This window comes from Xyrauchen texanus, chromosome 29, assembly GCF_025860055.1.
Source record: "Xyrauchen texanus isolate HMW12.3.18 chromosome 29, RBS_HiC_50CHRs, whole genome shotgun sequence".
Classification (NCBI taxonomy): Eukaryota; Metazoa; Chordata; class Actinopteri; order Cypriniformes; family Catostomidae; genus Xyrauchen; species Xyrauchen texanus.
This window is the reverse complement of record NC_068304.1, coordinates 20,150,265-20,164,618: the sequence shown is the minus strand read 5'-3', so window position 1 is coordinate 20,164,618 and position 14,354 is coordinate 20,150,265. Positions and strand designations below refer to the sequence as shown.

General features: G+C 39.4%; 1 protein-coding gene across 3 annotated transcripts in view; it reads left to right on the top strand.

The window, feature by feature from the left end:
* Positions 1-14,354, top strand: part of LOC127623232 (multiple epidermal growth factor-like domains protein 11) — a 159,920-nt gene that overhangs the window by 116,472 nt on the left and 29,094 nt on the right. For all 3 annotated transcript variants that reach the window (XM_052097574.1, XM_052097576.1, XM_052097573.1), the window contains exons 15-16: positions 5,848-5,994; positions 13,264-13,398. In XM_052097574.1, the coding sequence (XP_051953534.1) occupies positions 5,848-5,994; positions 13,264-13,398 (282 nt within the window). The remainder of the gene's footprint in view (positions 1-5,847; positions 5,995-13,263; positions 13,399-14,354) is intronic.

Here is a 14,354-nt window from a genome sequence, read left to right as displayed (position 1 = left end):
ACAACATGCAAACACCACAAAGTTCTCACTTTGCAGGAGTTCAAGGATTCAGCCTATGGGTAGGTTTAATAAGAGATCTCTCAAACCATGAAGCATTTATTATATCTGTTGCTGAACATGTTATCTAATTAGATTGCACTGACCCAGATTGAAGCAGTCGTTCTGCCGCTTGCTTACATGACTTTCACACTGTGCTTACACCTTCTGTTATAGCGGTCTCAGCATTGTGTCCATGTGAGAGAGATTGAGAGGCCATCAACATATATAAATACCACAGAAGGGCTGTGTTTACAAGCTCTGAAGCATCACATTAACATGTGAAAGTGTTATACAAAAAGAGAGAGAAAGATCAAGTGCAAGAGAGATGGAGCAGGTTGGATCGGTGGGCAGGGGCACTTTAACGTACCTCTGGGCCCATGGGCTCGCTGGTCCGCTGAGGGTCCCTTCAAGTTGTTGAGCGGAGGTGGGGGGTGTGGCAGGGCTGCTGTGCATTGAACAAGCACTATACAGATAACTTTAACTGTTGCACACTGTTACCATGTTGGACTCTACATACCATGCTGAAAGTGTTTAAACACGCTCCTCCCGCTGGGCCCCATGGGAGTTGTAGGCCCCTGGGCTTCAGCCCATACACGCCTGCGTCGTTAACGCGGCCCTGCCGGTGGGTGTGGCTTTGCCCGCGAGCCCACGATCACTCTCTCCATTCAGGTCTCCAAATTCTGGCCATGTGCCCTGGGAAATGATGTAGCTTTCATTATCTGCAAGAATGAACCAGCAACGTGGAACTCTCACGCTCTGAATCCTGCCCAGGTCTCCGCCATCTGCCAGGCCTAATGGAGTCACCAGGGTGCAAATAGGCCTTGGAGACTTTGAGCATCTGAACCAAGATACTATGCAGTGCAGTGATTTATGGAAGCCATCGACAGAGACAGAGCTAGACTTACATAGTGTATAAATGAGAAGAGAGCGTCGAGTCTGATACAAAGAATATGCATGCAGAGAGAGAGACAGCAAGAGAACATTTGATGAGGAAACTCTGAATCTGCAGACTAGTGTAGACAGTAGTCATAAATCTAATATTGAGGCTGATCATTTTAAGAATATTAGAGATGTGAGAGACAGAAATTAAATGGCCTCTGAAATAAACTCCGTGTCCTAACCAAGTTTCCATTGACAAGCCTGTCCATACTGAAAGTGAAAATGCTGGACAACCGCATCCAGTCAGAATGTATTTAATACTTAAAAGAATGTTCTGGGTTTAATACAAGTTGAGCTCTAGCGACAGCATTTATGGCATAATGTTGATTACCACAAAAATTAGTTCAACTCGTTACTCCTTTTCTTTAAAAAAATAAAAATTAAATCTTGGTTCCAGTGAGGCACTTACTGAGTTGGCCAATTTTTTTAACTCACTGTTTCAAAAGTATAGCCACAAGACATAAAGAATATGCATGTAAACATGATTTTAGTGTGATTAACAACATTTCCTGTGTAAAGTTAAAGCCAATTTTACAACTTGGTTACCATGACGATGTAATGTCAACAAAACCCTAAAATTAATGTAAAAATAACAATTTAAACAAATGTACAGCTCAAATAATAAATTAGTTTTATCAGAAGAATTAATGCAAGTGCTTTTATATAATCGTAAGCTTCAAATTTCTGTGATTAAACCCTCCAAAAATTGGCAACATTCACTTCCATTGTAAGTTCCACACTTTAACTTAGATTTTTGCTTTTTTTTTTTTAAGAAAAGTAGGAACAAGTCTAAACATATGTTTGTGGTAATCAAAATTATGTCACAAATGCTGTCGATTGAGCTTAACTTGTATTGAACCCGGAACATTCCTTTAATATATTGGACAATAATATGGATTGGGGTTTTGGACCAATGAGATTTCACTGTGCTGCCTACACTAAAAAGTGGTAACCTACAATTGTTAACTTTAGGAACTATTTAGCTGATCTAACCTTTTGAAAATTGTAGCCTAATGTTGTCAGGTTGACATAATAATAGTTTGACTTGAATCAAACCTGTTACTTTTGATGTCCTCACACAAAGCAAATTTTTTGTAAAATATATATATATATATATATATATATATATATATATATATATATATATATTTATAATTATTTTTTGATGCAAGAGAAACAGAAACAAAGCGACCAAACTTTTTTTGTTTCACGTTGCACCTGCTGAGAATACAGTGTAAAAATGTATAGATCCACTCATGGATTCTGATTGGTCAATACAGCATTCCATCAATGCTACACTGATAAACATGTCATCTTAATTAACAAGCTAGATTCAGTTAAAAAATATTTTAAATAAAACACTGAATCAACCAGACCACCACCCTTTATCTGTGACTATATTAACAATGTAGCAGAGACTCTCATACCTTATTGGTGCTACAGAGTGAGGGAGAGAAAGAGACAAAATAAAAGAAAGAAAATAAACATGGAGGAATGATTTTAGGCGCTCCAAGGCTCTAGAGTGGAGGATTATGAGTGTAAAACCATGTGTCCTACAGAGACCCTTAACATGGAAAGTGCGTTAGAACATGATGAGTATGATGGTACTTGCACTTCACTTATTAATTGGCTGGCAGTCCGGTCCCTCTGGCAGTACTCTTCTAGAAAAGTCTCATATGCAAAGAGTCACTTCCCACACTCAAAAGCCTCTCTGTTTGTCACCAATAGGCTTTCAGGGTGATCTTCAATTCTCATTCACTGCTGACTATAAAGGAAGTGCAGGACTTTTTGTCTGGCCAGCAGAAGCTCAAACTGGCTTGCCCCTCCACCTCTCTATTCTGCCACTGAAGTGGTGCAGGTATGATACCTGTCCCTGGAGTTTAGACTGGTCTAATTCAAAGACTTGGGACTAATGTTGTTTTAATGGGCTGTGCCACTTGCTCAGAAAAGTCTCTGTCAAAAGAAATTGCAAATGAGGTTCCTGAGCTGCAACTTGAAAGTGTGTTTTGAATCTGTGAAAATATCTGCGTGTGTGTGCGTGTGAGTGTGCGCACACACTAATAATGTTTTCTTTCTATACCATAAAATTTGAGAAACATAGTTGCTGATTTATTAAGGTTTTATTATTAAAGCAATAAGCCACGAGAGGACTGTGTTACAGGGATTTTACCATGAGTAATGCCTCCTACACACTACACGGCTTTCAAAGACATTGGATTGTGGTACCGTTCATATTACTGCGGTCGGATAAGTAACGTCACCTTGTTGTACCAACACAAAGAGGCACCAAAACACTTTCCCAGACTTTCAGTTCATCACATTGGTGGAATGACCTTCCCAACTTCATCCATGAAGCTGACTCACTCTCTGTCTCTGTACAAAAAAATACAAATAAATTCTTGTTGCACTTTAATCTGTTTTGAATACTATTCTGATGCCAGTGAAACTTTGAAGTATGGCGCTTTTCGTACCACTGTCTCCTTAAGATGATTCGCTTATGTTTTTCCTCTTTTGTAAGTCGCTTTGGATAAAAGTGTCTGCCAAATTAATAAATGTAAATATAAATATTACACAACTGTCTGTCTTGTCATGGAAGTCATAGCGTTTTCAAGTTACACGACGAATCGGCGACAGAGGTGAACACATTGCAAAACATTTCACTACTGACGAAACCCCGACAACTCTGCCTGGACTCCAAATTACGTTTCACAGAGTTCATGCGAGAAGTGATATGAGATACGAAAACAAATGCATGATCATATGTTATGCATTTCAGAATATGATGTGTATGTTTTTAATCACCTAAAAGCATCATATATGCTATTGGTTACAAAATGAAAAAGTACCTCCTACTGAAAAATCTACCTATTGGCAAAAGAACTGGCAATTTCCCTCCATCCGGTTGTGGTACAGATCAGATGAAACATCAAATAAGCACTGGTGCTCCTGCCAATGTTCCAACATTTTTTCCTCCATTTCCACGGTCCAATGAGACTTTCATTATACCGCAGCCATGCTAGATGATGTTCTGCTGAGGTACATCAGGACTCCTCCCTCTGAAACTTCCCGTGCCCCGTTTCTTGCTCTCTCATTGGCAGTAGGTCAAGCCTGCAGTTGTATTCAGTCAAAACATATTTCACATTGCACGATTTGGAATTGTAGACAGGTCCAGATTTCAGGCTTTTGTCGGCGATCTCCACAAAACTGTCGGTGAGCGAAAATCAGGCTTAAAATTGTGTAGTGTAAACTCGGCATAAGGGGTATTCTTAGGCATAACATTGAGCGGACTGCCAAAAAAAATGATAAAATAATGCATGTGCTTGAGAGTGGCTTCTTGCTTTTATAAAATAGCAGCAACAGCTATAAGACACCAATACTCAATGAATAACTAACAATTATTCTGCCAAGTAATAGGCCTTCTGTTCATTAGCATACCTGTAGATGATATTTTACAAAGACCTGGCACATTTATGTAGAATTCAATTGATGAGTAAATTATTTAGTGTGATGGAAATGACACCATAACTGTGGGACAGTCTTAATTTTTGACAAATAGATAGAAATCAATTTCACACAATAAAATAGAAATTGTTTATTTTTCTTTCACTATTTGTTTAGATATCATTAGTGGTGAAAATCTTGGTGACTGCAATATGATAAAAGGCAATTCTTAATCAAATAAATGTAAAATTCTCTCACCATACTGTAGTACATTAGCCTGACTGAAAGCTGTTGCCTAGCAACTTGCTGTGTTAATATAAAATGTATCAATCATTAATTTATCAATAATTAAAAGTTATCAACGTTTTACAATGGCTTTTAAGGAACTATCTATTTTTATTATGTATTTAGCTCTTTTTTTCACTGCGGGAATACTGAATGTTAACTTGTTTATGAGTATGTCAGTGTGCCTTTAACTTCCTGAATTTGTGCTGTAATCTCATATGACCAGGTTTGCTTGACTAATGTCAGTTCATTTCAGCACTTTTAGACTATATAGTAGATCTCTTCTTTTTGCCAGTACACACACACACATAAATATATGTGTGTGTCTGTGTACTGGCGCATGTCCCTCATGGAGCTCTACACACAAGCCAGCTGAAAGAGAATAGCAGAAGAGGTTCGAACACTTGAGGGACTTGGCCCTGTTAATGAACACACTGCACTGGCAGGGAGGCCCGGTCTGATCAAAAATACATACAGAGCACAGCACAGCACAGCCCAGTGCTGCGGCCAAGAGTTGCCTGAACCTACACACCCCACACTTTCCAAACCAGGACTGCTGCTTTCAGAGCAATTGGGACTAAACAAAGAAACACACACACACACACACACACATTCACTTCTCAACTCATTTGTAAAAAATTCTAAACATCCTTAAAACAAGATAAATTTACTTGAGAAGAAAAATGTGTCATATTTCATTTTAAAATATGCATAAGAGGCTTGTTTCTTGAGTAAGGCTTTATTTATTATTTTATAACTCTTGTTTTGAGTATAAATCTAGCTAAGTTTTGTTAGTTTTATGGTTAAATTAATAAGAAAAAAATGTATATAATTCCACATATTTGCTTCTCCAGTAAATTTTTATTTTGTCACATATAAAGTAAAAATGAGTTCAGTTGCTGTCTCAATGGAAAGTATGATATCACCAAAAAGAAAAAAACCAATGTCTTTAAGTTTCTAGCATCCCAACCATACACGTTCCTTCTCCAAACATGCATATCTGATTTATTTTGCTTTTGTTTATTCGTCTTTTCTGCATTTATTCATCACTCCTGCTGCCTGTTATACAAGTAATTATGGATGCAGATAAATATGGAACTCCTTTTGCTTGTGAGATCATGCAGTGATATTTTCCTTTAACAGGGATCCACTGTGACAGCATCTGTCCTCAAGGTTTCTGGGGGGTTAACTGCTCAACACCCTGCTCCTGTCAGAACGGAGGCTCTTGCTCTCCCGAAGACGGAACCTGTGTATGTGCTCCTGGCTACCGCGGCACTTCCTGCAAGAGAAGTAAGCTTCTTATCAACTTCCTTCCTTCAACCCTCATGGTGATTTTGATTTTACCAACCAAACAAAAAAAAGACATGCCCCTAGATGAATCAACATTCTTGTTCATCCTGAATCAAAATTTAGCATTAAGGAAATGTCTATTTTTAGGGATAGCTTTAATGCTGGGGTAAGTATCTTATACACCATTTTATTAACCAGTCCTTCCTTCTGATTTAAGGAGCAGTTAAAGTAAAGGTAAAATAGTTTACTCAAAAAGGAAATTCTGTCATATACTCATATATTCAAGCTCATATGACTTTATTTCTTATGCAGAACACAAAAGGCAAATTTTTCATTAGTAACCTGGTTGATCTTGTCAATACAAAGGCAGCTGATAAGGATTCACTTTAAAGCTTAAAAAAGGACACAAAAGTATCATAAAAGTTGCATGCAGCTTGTGCGTCATATTTCAAGCCTTCTAAAGGCATATAATAGGTTTTGTTGAGAAACAACCTGTAATTTAAGTCATCCGTTGTGCATACGAGCTATGATATAAGCTTGTTCACAGTGGCTAGCATGTTCACGCACTGAAAACAATACAAGTTTTAATGTGAACACCCATGCTAGAATTGTGTTAATTTATTTTGTTCGAATTTTCATTTTTGGATGACTTCAAATCCTATTCCTTTAACTTTAGGGTTAGAGTCAGGTGTGTGATAAAGTCAGAACCAGGGCTTGACATTAACACCTGCCCAGCCACCAAATACGGGTACATATCGGCAAGGTAACTCTGTCAACTTTACTAGCCACTTTGGCAGGTGGCCACAGCTAAGGCAAATTGTATTATATTTAACTCATGTTCAGCGCATTATAAGCACTAAATATGCCTCTCATAACTTCCATGCACTTTTGTGCGGGCCGAATTAAGCTTTATTTCACATGAACCTCTGCTGCACTCATCAGCATACCCATAGATAAGATTTAGATGCAGATTTAGATGGTTTAGATGCATATTAAATCGATTAGTATGCATTTTTAAGACTTCGTTTTTATTATATAATATTATTCTGTACTCATTCACTTACCTTTACCTTGATCCAAACCCTTAGGACTTTCTTTCTTCCATGATTGGAAAAAAAGATTAATGTATTTTTCCATTTATGGAATAGGTGCAATGAAAGTGATTGGTGGCTGAGTTTAATCTACATAAGATCTCCTTTTTTGCGCTATGGAATTGTTAATTGTGAAAGTTGTAGTTAAAGGTTTGTGAATGTGTTTAGGCTATTAGTTTTCATAGCACATACTAAAGTTTAATTTTAATAAAGACTATACTCATTAGCCTAACCACAGTAAAGTCTGATCTGTGGTTACCCGTCTGTCGCTCTCTTCGACGTTGTGTCGGAGAAGCAACACTAGCGGTCTCTCTTGAGCACCGAATATACGTGATCTATGAAAAAAGGCCAATGAGATGTTGGCAGTCAGTATTTGCATACCCCGCCCCCGGACATACATGTATAAAGGCGAGGCAATTACTAGAGTTCATTCAGAAATTTTCTTCGGAGCCGATGGTTGTGCATGCTGTTCGCGTGAAGACACACCCATTCCTGTATTCCTCTGACGCTACTGCATGCTGTTGGATTGAGGGTGCATTACAGCGGCAATTTTCTCCTTGCACGGCAGGCTCTGGCTCAACGACTGGCTCATTCTGGCCCACTCCCGAGAGTTACTATGCGTTCACAAATACCAGGTGAGGCTTCAGGTCAACCGAGAAAAGAGCAAGCTCACCCCAGTTCAGAGCATCTCCTTTCTCGACATGGAGTTAGACTCAGTCTCAATATCCGCACGTCTCACCAACGAGCGTGCTTTGCATACCTATCTGGACCACACACAGAGCTTTAGACGTTCTGAGCAGCTCTTTGTATGCTTCGGGGGACAGCGGAAAGGAAACGCTGTCTCCAAACAGAGGCTAGATGCCATTTCATTGGCCTATCACACACAGACCGTGGAGATTCCACATCTCAAATCACTGGTCGATTCCTCCCTAGCCCTCATGGGTCCGCAGTTCAGCAGAGGAACTCTCCGACCCAATCCACTATGGTACGCAGTCTACTCTGTACTGGAATATGTGCTCCGCAGGGTGAGGACTCCTACTCGGACTCCCCCTGTGTGTATTTTCTGCGATACAGTCCCCTTACGAGCGGACCCACGTTTTCCTTGGGTAAGTTTCGGCTGCCCCCCGGTCGCCGTGTGTAGCAACTCCCCCTCGCTGAGGCTGGATCTACCACCGCGCCACTTCCACGTGTCGCCTAAAAAACACATGTGATGTATTCGCCACTTTACCTCCCCACCGGGTAGGTGTGGTCTCTGCAGGGTCTTTTCCCCCTGAAAGAATAGGAAATTGGGTAAGACCCCCTACCCTCGATGCATGTAAGGGCCCCGGCTGTCTATTGCTCTATGCGAGAAACATAGAGAGAAAAGAGGTCTGGCTAGGCTTGCCCGTTCCCAGGTTGGCAAGCGTCGCCTTGTTCCCCTGTCTAGGGTAACCAGAATGATTCCGACGACTTTTTTGGGGCATTGGGGAAGGGTACGTCTGACACAGCCAGTCGTTTTGCACATAAGAAATTCCTGCCCGCTCCTGTGTCAGCAGAACACGTACACGGCTCAGCGCAAGGCGGATTTAAATTGGACCCCTAGTGTCGCTTCTCCGACACAACGTCGAAGAGAGCGACAGACGGGGAATGTCTAGGTTACGAATGTAACCTCCGTTCCCTGATGGAGGGAACGAGATTTTGTGTCTTCCCGGCCACGCCGCTGAGCCGAACCGCTGTAGTGGCCAGAACCATTTTCACTCCTCAGAAAAATCCTGAATGAACTCTAGTATTTGCCTCACCTTTATACCCGTATATCCGGGGGCGGGGCATGCAAATACTGACTGCCAACTTCTCATTTGCCTGTTTTCATAGATCAGAGGTATATTCGGTGCTCAAGAGAGACCCCTAGTGTCGCTTCTCCGACACAAAGTCTCGTTCCCTCCATCAGGGAACGGAGGTTACATTCGTAACCTAGACGTTATGGCATTTTTATTATTATAAATCTCAAAAATCATGAAAAGCACGCACCCCAATACATTGTTTAAATCCAGGTGCACGACCAAAAAAAAAAAAAAGCATGTCACAATGAAAAACACGCATCAAAGTCAGCATACTCTTGCTCCCAAATAAATGTAATGAGCTCACCCAGAGATATTTGAACGTAACATTTCATGCTACATGCTCTACATCAGATTTAATTACATATTCAAAAACACACCCATATACCAATAAGCACCAATCGAGAGATCACATGATCACGATTAGCTAATGATGCAAACCTCTCTTCAGCACAAGACTTGCATTTTATAATCATTTTCTGAGATACAGATTCTTCTAATTTGATTAAACTGCCCTAGATGAGAGCTGGAAAGTGACTGCTTTAAAGGGACAGGATGATAAGAAGTCCCATTAAGGATAGAATTCCTATCTGTAGGCTTTTGATATAGACTAGTCCCTAAAGACAAATCCACTTTGGCCAAGATAACATCCAGAAAGTTTATCTTATGTTGGTCAAACTTCAAATCACTACTGTTGGCATTAATGAATGAGTAAAATTCCAATAGTTGTGATTCAGTACTACTCCAAATAAAGAAAATATTATCAATATACCTTGTCCATACCCTGATGAACTGGAAAAATGGGTTATATATCTTGTTGCATTACATTTCTTGTTCCACCAAGCCACAAAACAATGAATAGAATCCTTAGTTATGCTGAAATTCCGCAAGACGGTTTCCCTGTTAGTAAACCCAGGTCTTCCTTGGGCAGAGTCCCCCTCTGCCACTGGTCGCCATGTTTGTAGAGTTCCGCGAGAACATCGTCTCGTTCCCTCCATCAGGGAATGGGAGTAACGAAAGGAACCAGGACAACTTCCATGGTTAATTATTGTTAATTATTTTATTATTATGTTTTCCTCTGTTAAATCCTACTCCTGTTCTAACTGGTCACGTTTTGCCTATTCTAAAAGTGACTTATAATATAAGGCCTGTGTCCTGATGAACTCATATTATTCTTGTTGAATAAGCTGTCCAAACAAATGCATGCAGTTACAGTCTCCAGTTACTTTGATCACTTTTTGTTGGGCTGTTGATTTTGGCTAGTGAAAATATTGAGTGGCTAGTGGCTTTGGAACACCACTAGCCACAGTGGTATGTGAGCCAAAATGTTAATGTCAAGCCCTGGTCAGGGCTTTGTTTCTTTGACCAGAATGTTATCCCAGGACCAACAAAACAAGTTGTCTTGTATGGCAAAACCAAGATGATGCAAAAATTGTATTAAAGGTGCACTCAGTAATTTTGTCCTTATTTAAAATTAATATTACTAAAGAAATGTATTTTTAAACATATGTGTAAAATCATAACAACACATTCTTCAAATGAAATGTGTTTTTATCACTAATTCACCTCCCAGATGTCCCTAATTTTTTTTTCTCTGAAGTTTGGCTAAAATGGGGATATTATTGAGACAATTAATTAAAATTAGTCAGCTTACTGTCGTTTTAATTAACAAATAAAAGCAATCAGAAGAGGAGAAATTGTAATCAAAAGGGAGAAAAAGTTGCCCTTCTGATAGGACTGTAATATTGGTCGTGATGTTGCACCTATCGCAGGTTGGCACTGGTTCTGACCCGAAAGCAGATCATCATGGCCCTGTTCAAGCTGGCAACCTGCCGGAAAAAGTAGTGGGCAAAACTTTCTGTCTCAGTATAATGACCATCAATCGACATGTAAATGTGGTGTGCACAGCTATTAAAGAAAAAAAAATTATGCGGTGTTATATCAGTGTTTACATATGATACATTCCTGATATTCAATATTTTGAACAATCATCTAATCAAAAGCATCACCATCACAACTGCATTATGCCCGCATATTTCTCCAGCAACTTTTAACGACCAACTGAACTTGGTTATCATCTAAAATTTATTTTAGCTTCATAATGCAATTTACATTTTCTGAAGAAGCTCAGCAAATGTGATCTGAGGTACAGATGGTTAGATTTAAAGTATTTAAATGTTTTAAAATGTTCAAAAGCTCATTTTCTGAAAGTGAACTCAGGATTGGACAAATAGTTCTGATAGTTTATTGTCTGGAAAAAAGTGCAGAACATTCTGAGAGTCATTCAGCTGACGGTTTTCATCTACAGAACAGGGTAAAGCTAATTTAAGTTTGTGTAAAGAAAAGGTCTAAATAGGTCTGAAATCTGTATTTTTTTCATTTGGTAATTTATTTGATTTAATACAGAGAATTTTGCCGGCATTTTTTCAAAAGTAAATCTAAACAATAATTTAATAGAATTGGGCCAGAAGTGTTCCAAAAAAAAAAAAAAAGAAAGAAAAGGACTGATGCTTTTCTCCTAGTAGGCCTATTGTGTATTTATTTTTTAATTTAAAACATCTTTATGCAAAGAAATGATATGTTTTTAGTTCTGTGGGCTAATTGCATGACTGCCATCTATTTTTTTGAATGGTGTGGAAATGAAACTTTAGTAAATAAACAGATGGATACTGCGATTAAATTAATCACAAACAGTGGCCAATCATTTGTGTTGGCACTCCTGGAACTGTCACCTTTGCAGATCGGATCTATATTCCATAAAGATCAATCCATATTCACATACAATTAATTGGCTTTCAATACTGTCGTCATGATTAACACAGGCTAACGATTGGGGCAAACTCTGTTTTTGCGTTAATGCCAATTTTATCAACAAAAAGTGTTTCCAAACCAGTTTTCCGTGACATTTGAGGTATCGCCACAATAATCCCTGGTTAATATCTGACCTTGCCCAACACTCACACTGATTTACTCAAAGTCACCTTCTCATAGCTCCTCACTTAAGTGTTTGATTCGAACACTCTTTAAACAAGACAGTAAACAACTGTTGCAAAAGAGTGGGGGTCACAACTGTTGCATCCAGATGGTGACCCTCTGGGAGTAGAGTGGGGATGGGTGAAGAGGGAGGCACTTAGTAAAGAGTCATGAACATGTGCAAGCAATCTTTAAACACACACATCTTAATCACTTCAGCCCCACTCCTGTGCCTGGATCGCTGTGGAGATGCAGTGTCCATGTAGGGCTCTCATCAGTCACTTTGTGTGGAGAAGTGTTTACCCAGCCTCTCAGGGGTCTTCCTCTTAAGACACTGTCTCTCTTCATCTCCCTCTGTCTCTGTCTTCCTCTGCTGCTCTTGCTGTCTCTCCTTACCATGTTGTGCCCTCAAAAGCCAACTGATTGCTGTCATTTTAAAAGACTGAAAACAGGAAATGCTAAAACAAATAGCCAGTATGATTTGTATGTGGCAGGAGCAGGGTCACATTTCACCCTAAGCCTGGGTAGCTCAGCGAGTAAAGATGCTGACTACCACCCCTGGAGTCACGAGTTTGGTAATGTGCTTGGTTGTAAAAAAAATAGTCATAATGCAGAAGATCTTAATTGTCTAAAAATAGGCTTTATTTTCTTTAAGCAAATATATTTTCTCATTTCTTTCTTTTGATAATGGGGTAAAAAATGACCAGTACACGTTCTCGCTGGTTTTGCTTAGTAAGGAGCTGTGCATGCATGCAGAAAGATTAGAGAAAGCAGAGAAAGGGAAAGTGATTAATCTTAGATACACTATTCATTGTTGTACAATTATCTTAATTACAAAGGCCCACCACCCATGGTGGAAAAGTCAGCACACACCACTCTCAACATTTCACAAAACTACAGCAATTAAAGCCAATCAAGCTTGCTGGAGCTCCAGTCTCGGACAAAGCTGAGTGACAGGGACACACCGGACCATGAGGAAGACAATCCGCTTCATTATTTCTGCCAGCTTTAGTAATACAGGTGGCAGTGGCTCTGTGGTTTAAGATGAAAGCATGGTAAATGGAAAGCTATTTCAAAACCTAGCTGGGGATGCCTTAGATGATGACTATACTACAATGGTTCTAGTACCCTTAAATGAAGTTCATGACTAGCATATTTTGAGCATGTACAATATTTTTTGTAAGTCTATTGATTGTAATTCTATTTTCCTGTAGGCACGCTAAGCCTGATGAAGTGAGAACAAGATTGATTTGTAATCTAATTTTCCACATATTAACACAAACTTCTGCTTTATCATCTCTTTCCCTCTAAAATCAATTTTTTCATCTCTGTCTTTTTTTAATACTTGCCTCTCATCCCCTCCTTCCTGTCTTTTGCTCCTGGGACAGTTTGCCCTCCTGGTTTCTATGGGCACCGCTGCAGCCAGTCATGCCCACAGTGTGTGCACAGTACAGGGCCATGCCATCATGTCATGGGTCACTGTGAGTGTCTGGCCGGCTTCTTCAGCTCGCTTTGCAACCAAGGTAAGTAGCTATTGTTGTTCTCCCTCTGTATCTCTGCCATGTTTCTCACAAGTGGAATTATTATTAACTAAAGTTCTGCAAAATGTTTCATTGTCCCTCATGCATTCAAATGTACAGAGTAAAATTCAAATGTTATTTACAAATATATGACTTAAATGGCTTTGAAATGTAAGCTTAATAACCAAGAATTGTACACTTTTACACTTTATGTAACCCTGCTTGTTCTCTTTATCCCCCATTTATTTATTATTATTTATTATCCACCTATATATATCCTCCTCTCTTTATACAGGTTGTTGGCCTGAAAAAGGTTAAATATCACTGCTTTAAACAAGAAGAATAATTGCTTATTTGTATTTTGACTGGTATGCAATTGAACTTCTTAAATCTTTCAGAGAGACTGTACATAAATGATGCCCATAAATGACAGTTTACCTGTCTCACTCTACATGTCATCTATAACCGCATGGCATGTTAAGCCATTAGGTGTGTGTGCTGCCATTGGCACTGCGCCCATTTGCACAACGCCATGCTGACTCTGCGGCTCCACCGTACTGCAAATAATTGGCATTATCACTGACACTCTGACAAATAACCTTCACAGGAAATCTGAATATTGCTGAGCTCATTCTTCTGAGTGAGACAAACAGTGAAGAGTCAGGTCGATATTGCCACTCTCTGTTTTTGTTGAGCTCCAGTGGAAAACCAGTGAAAATGTAGTGATAGTACATAATGTACACAACATAACCAAAAGTAAGTGGATGCATGAAAAATACACACATACATGTGGTTGTTGTTGAACTTTATTTTATTTATTTTTTTAACCATGGCCATTAATCCCTCCCTTTGCTGCCATAAATGCTTCAACTAGGAATTTGCTCCCATTTAGGCACAAAAGTGTGAGGTCATTCAATGATGTTAGCCTGGACCTGGCTCACAGTCGGCTTCCAATTCAT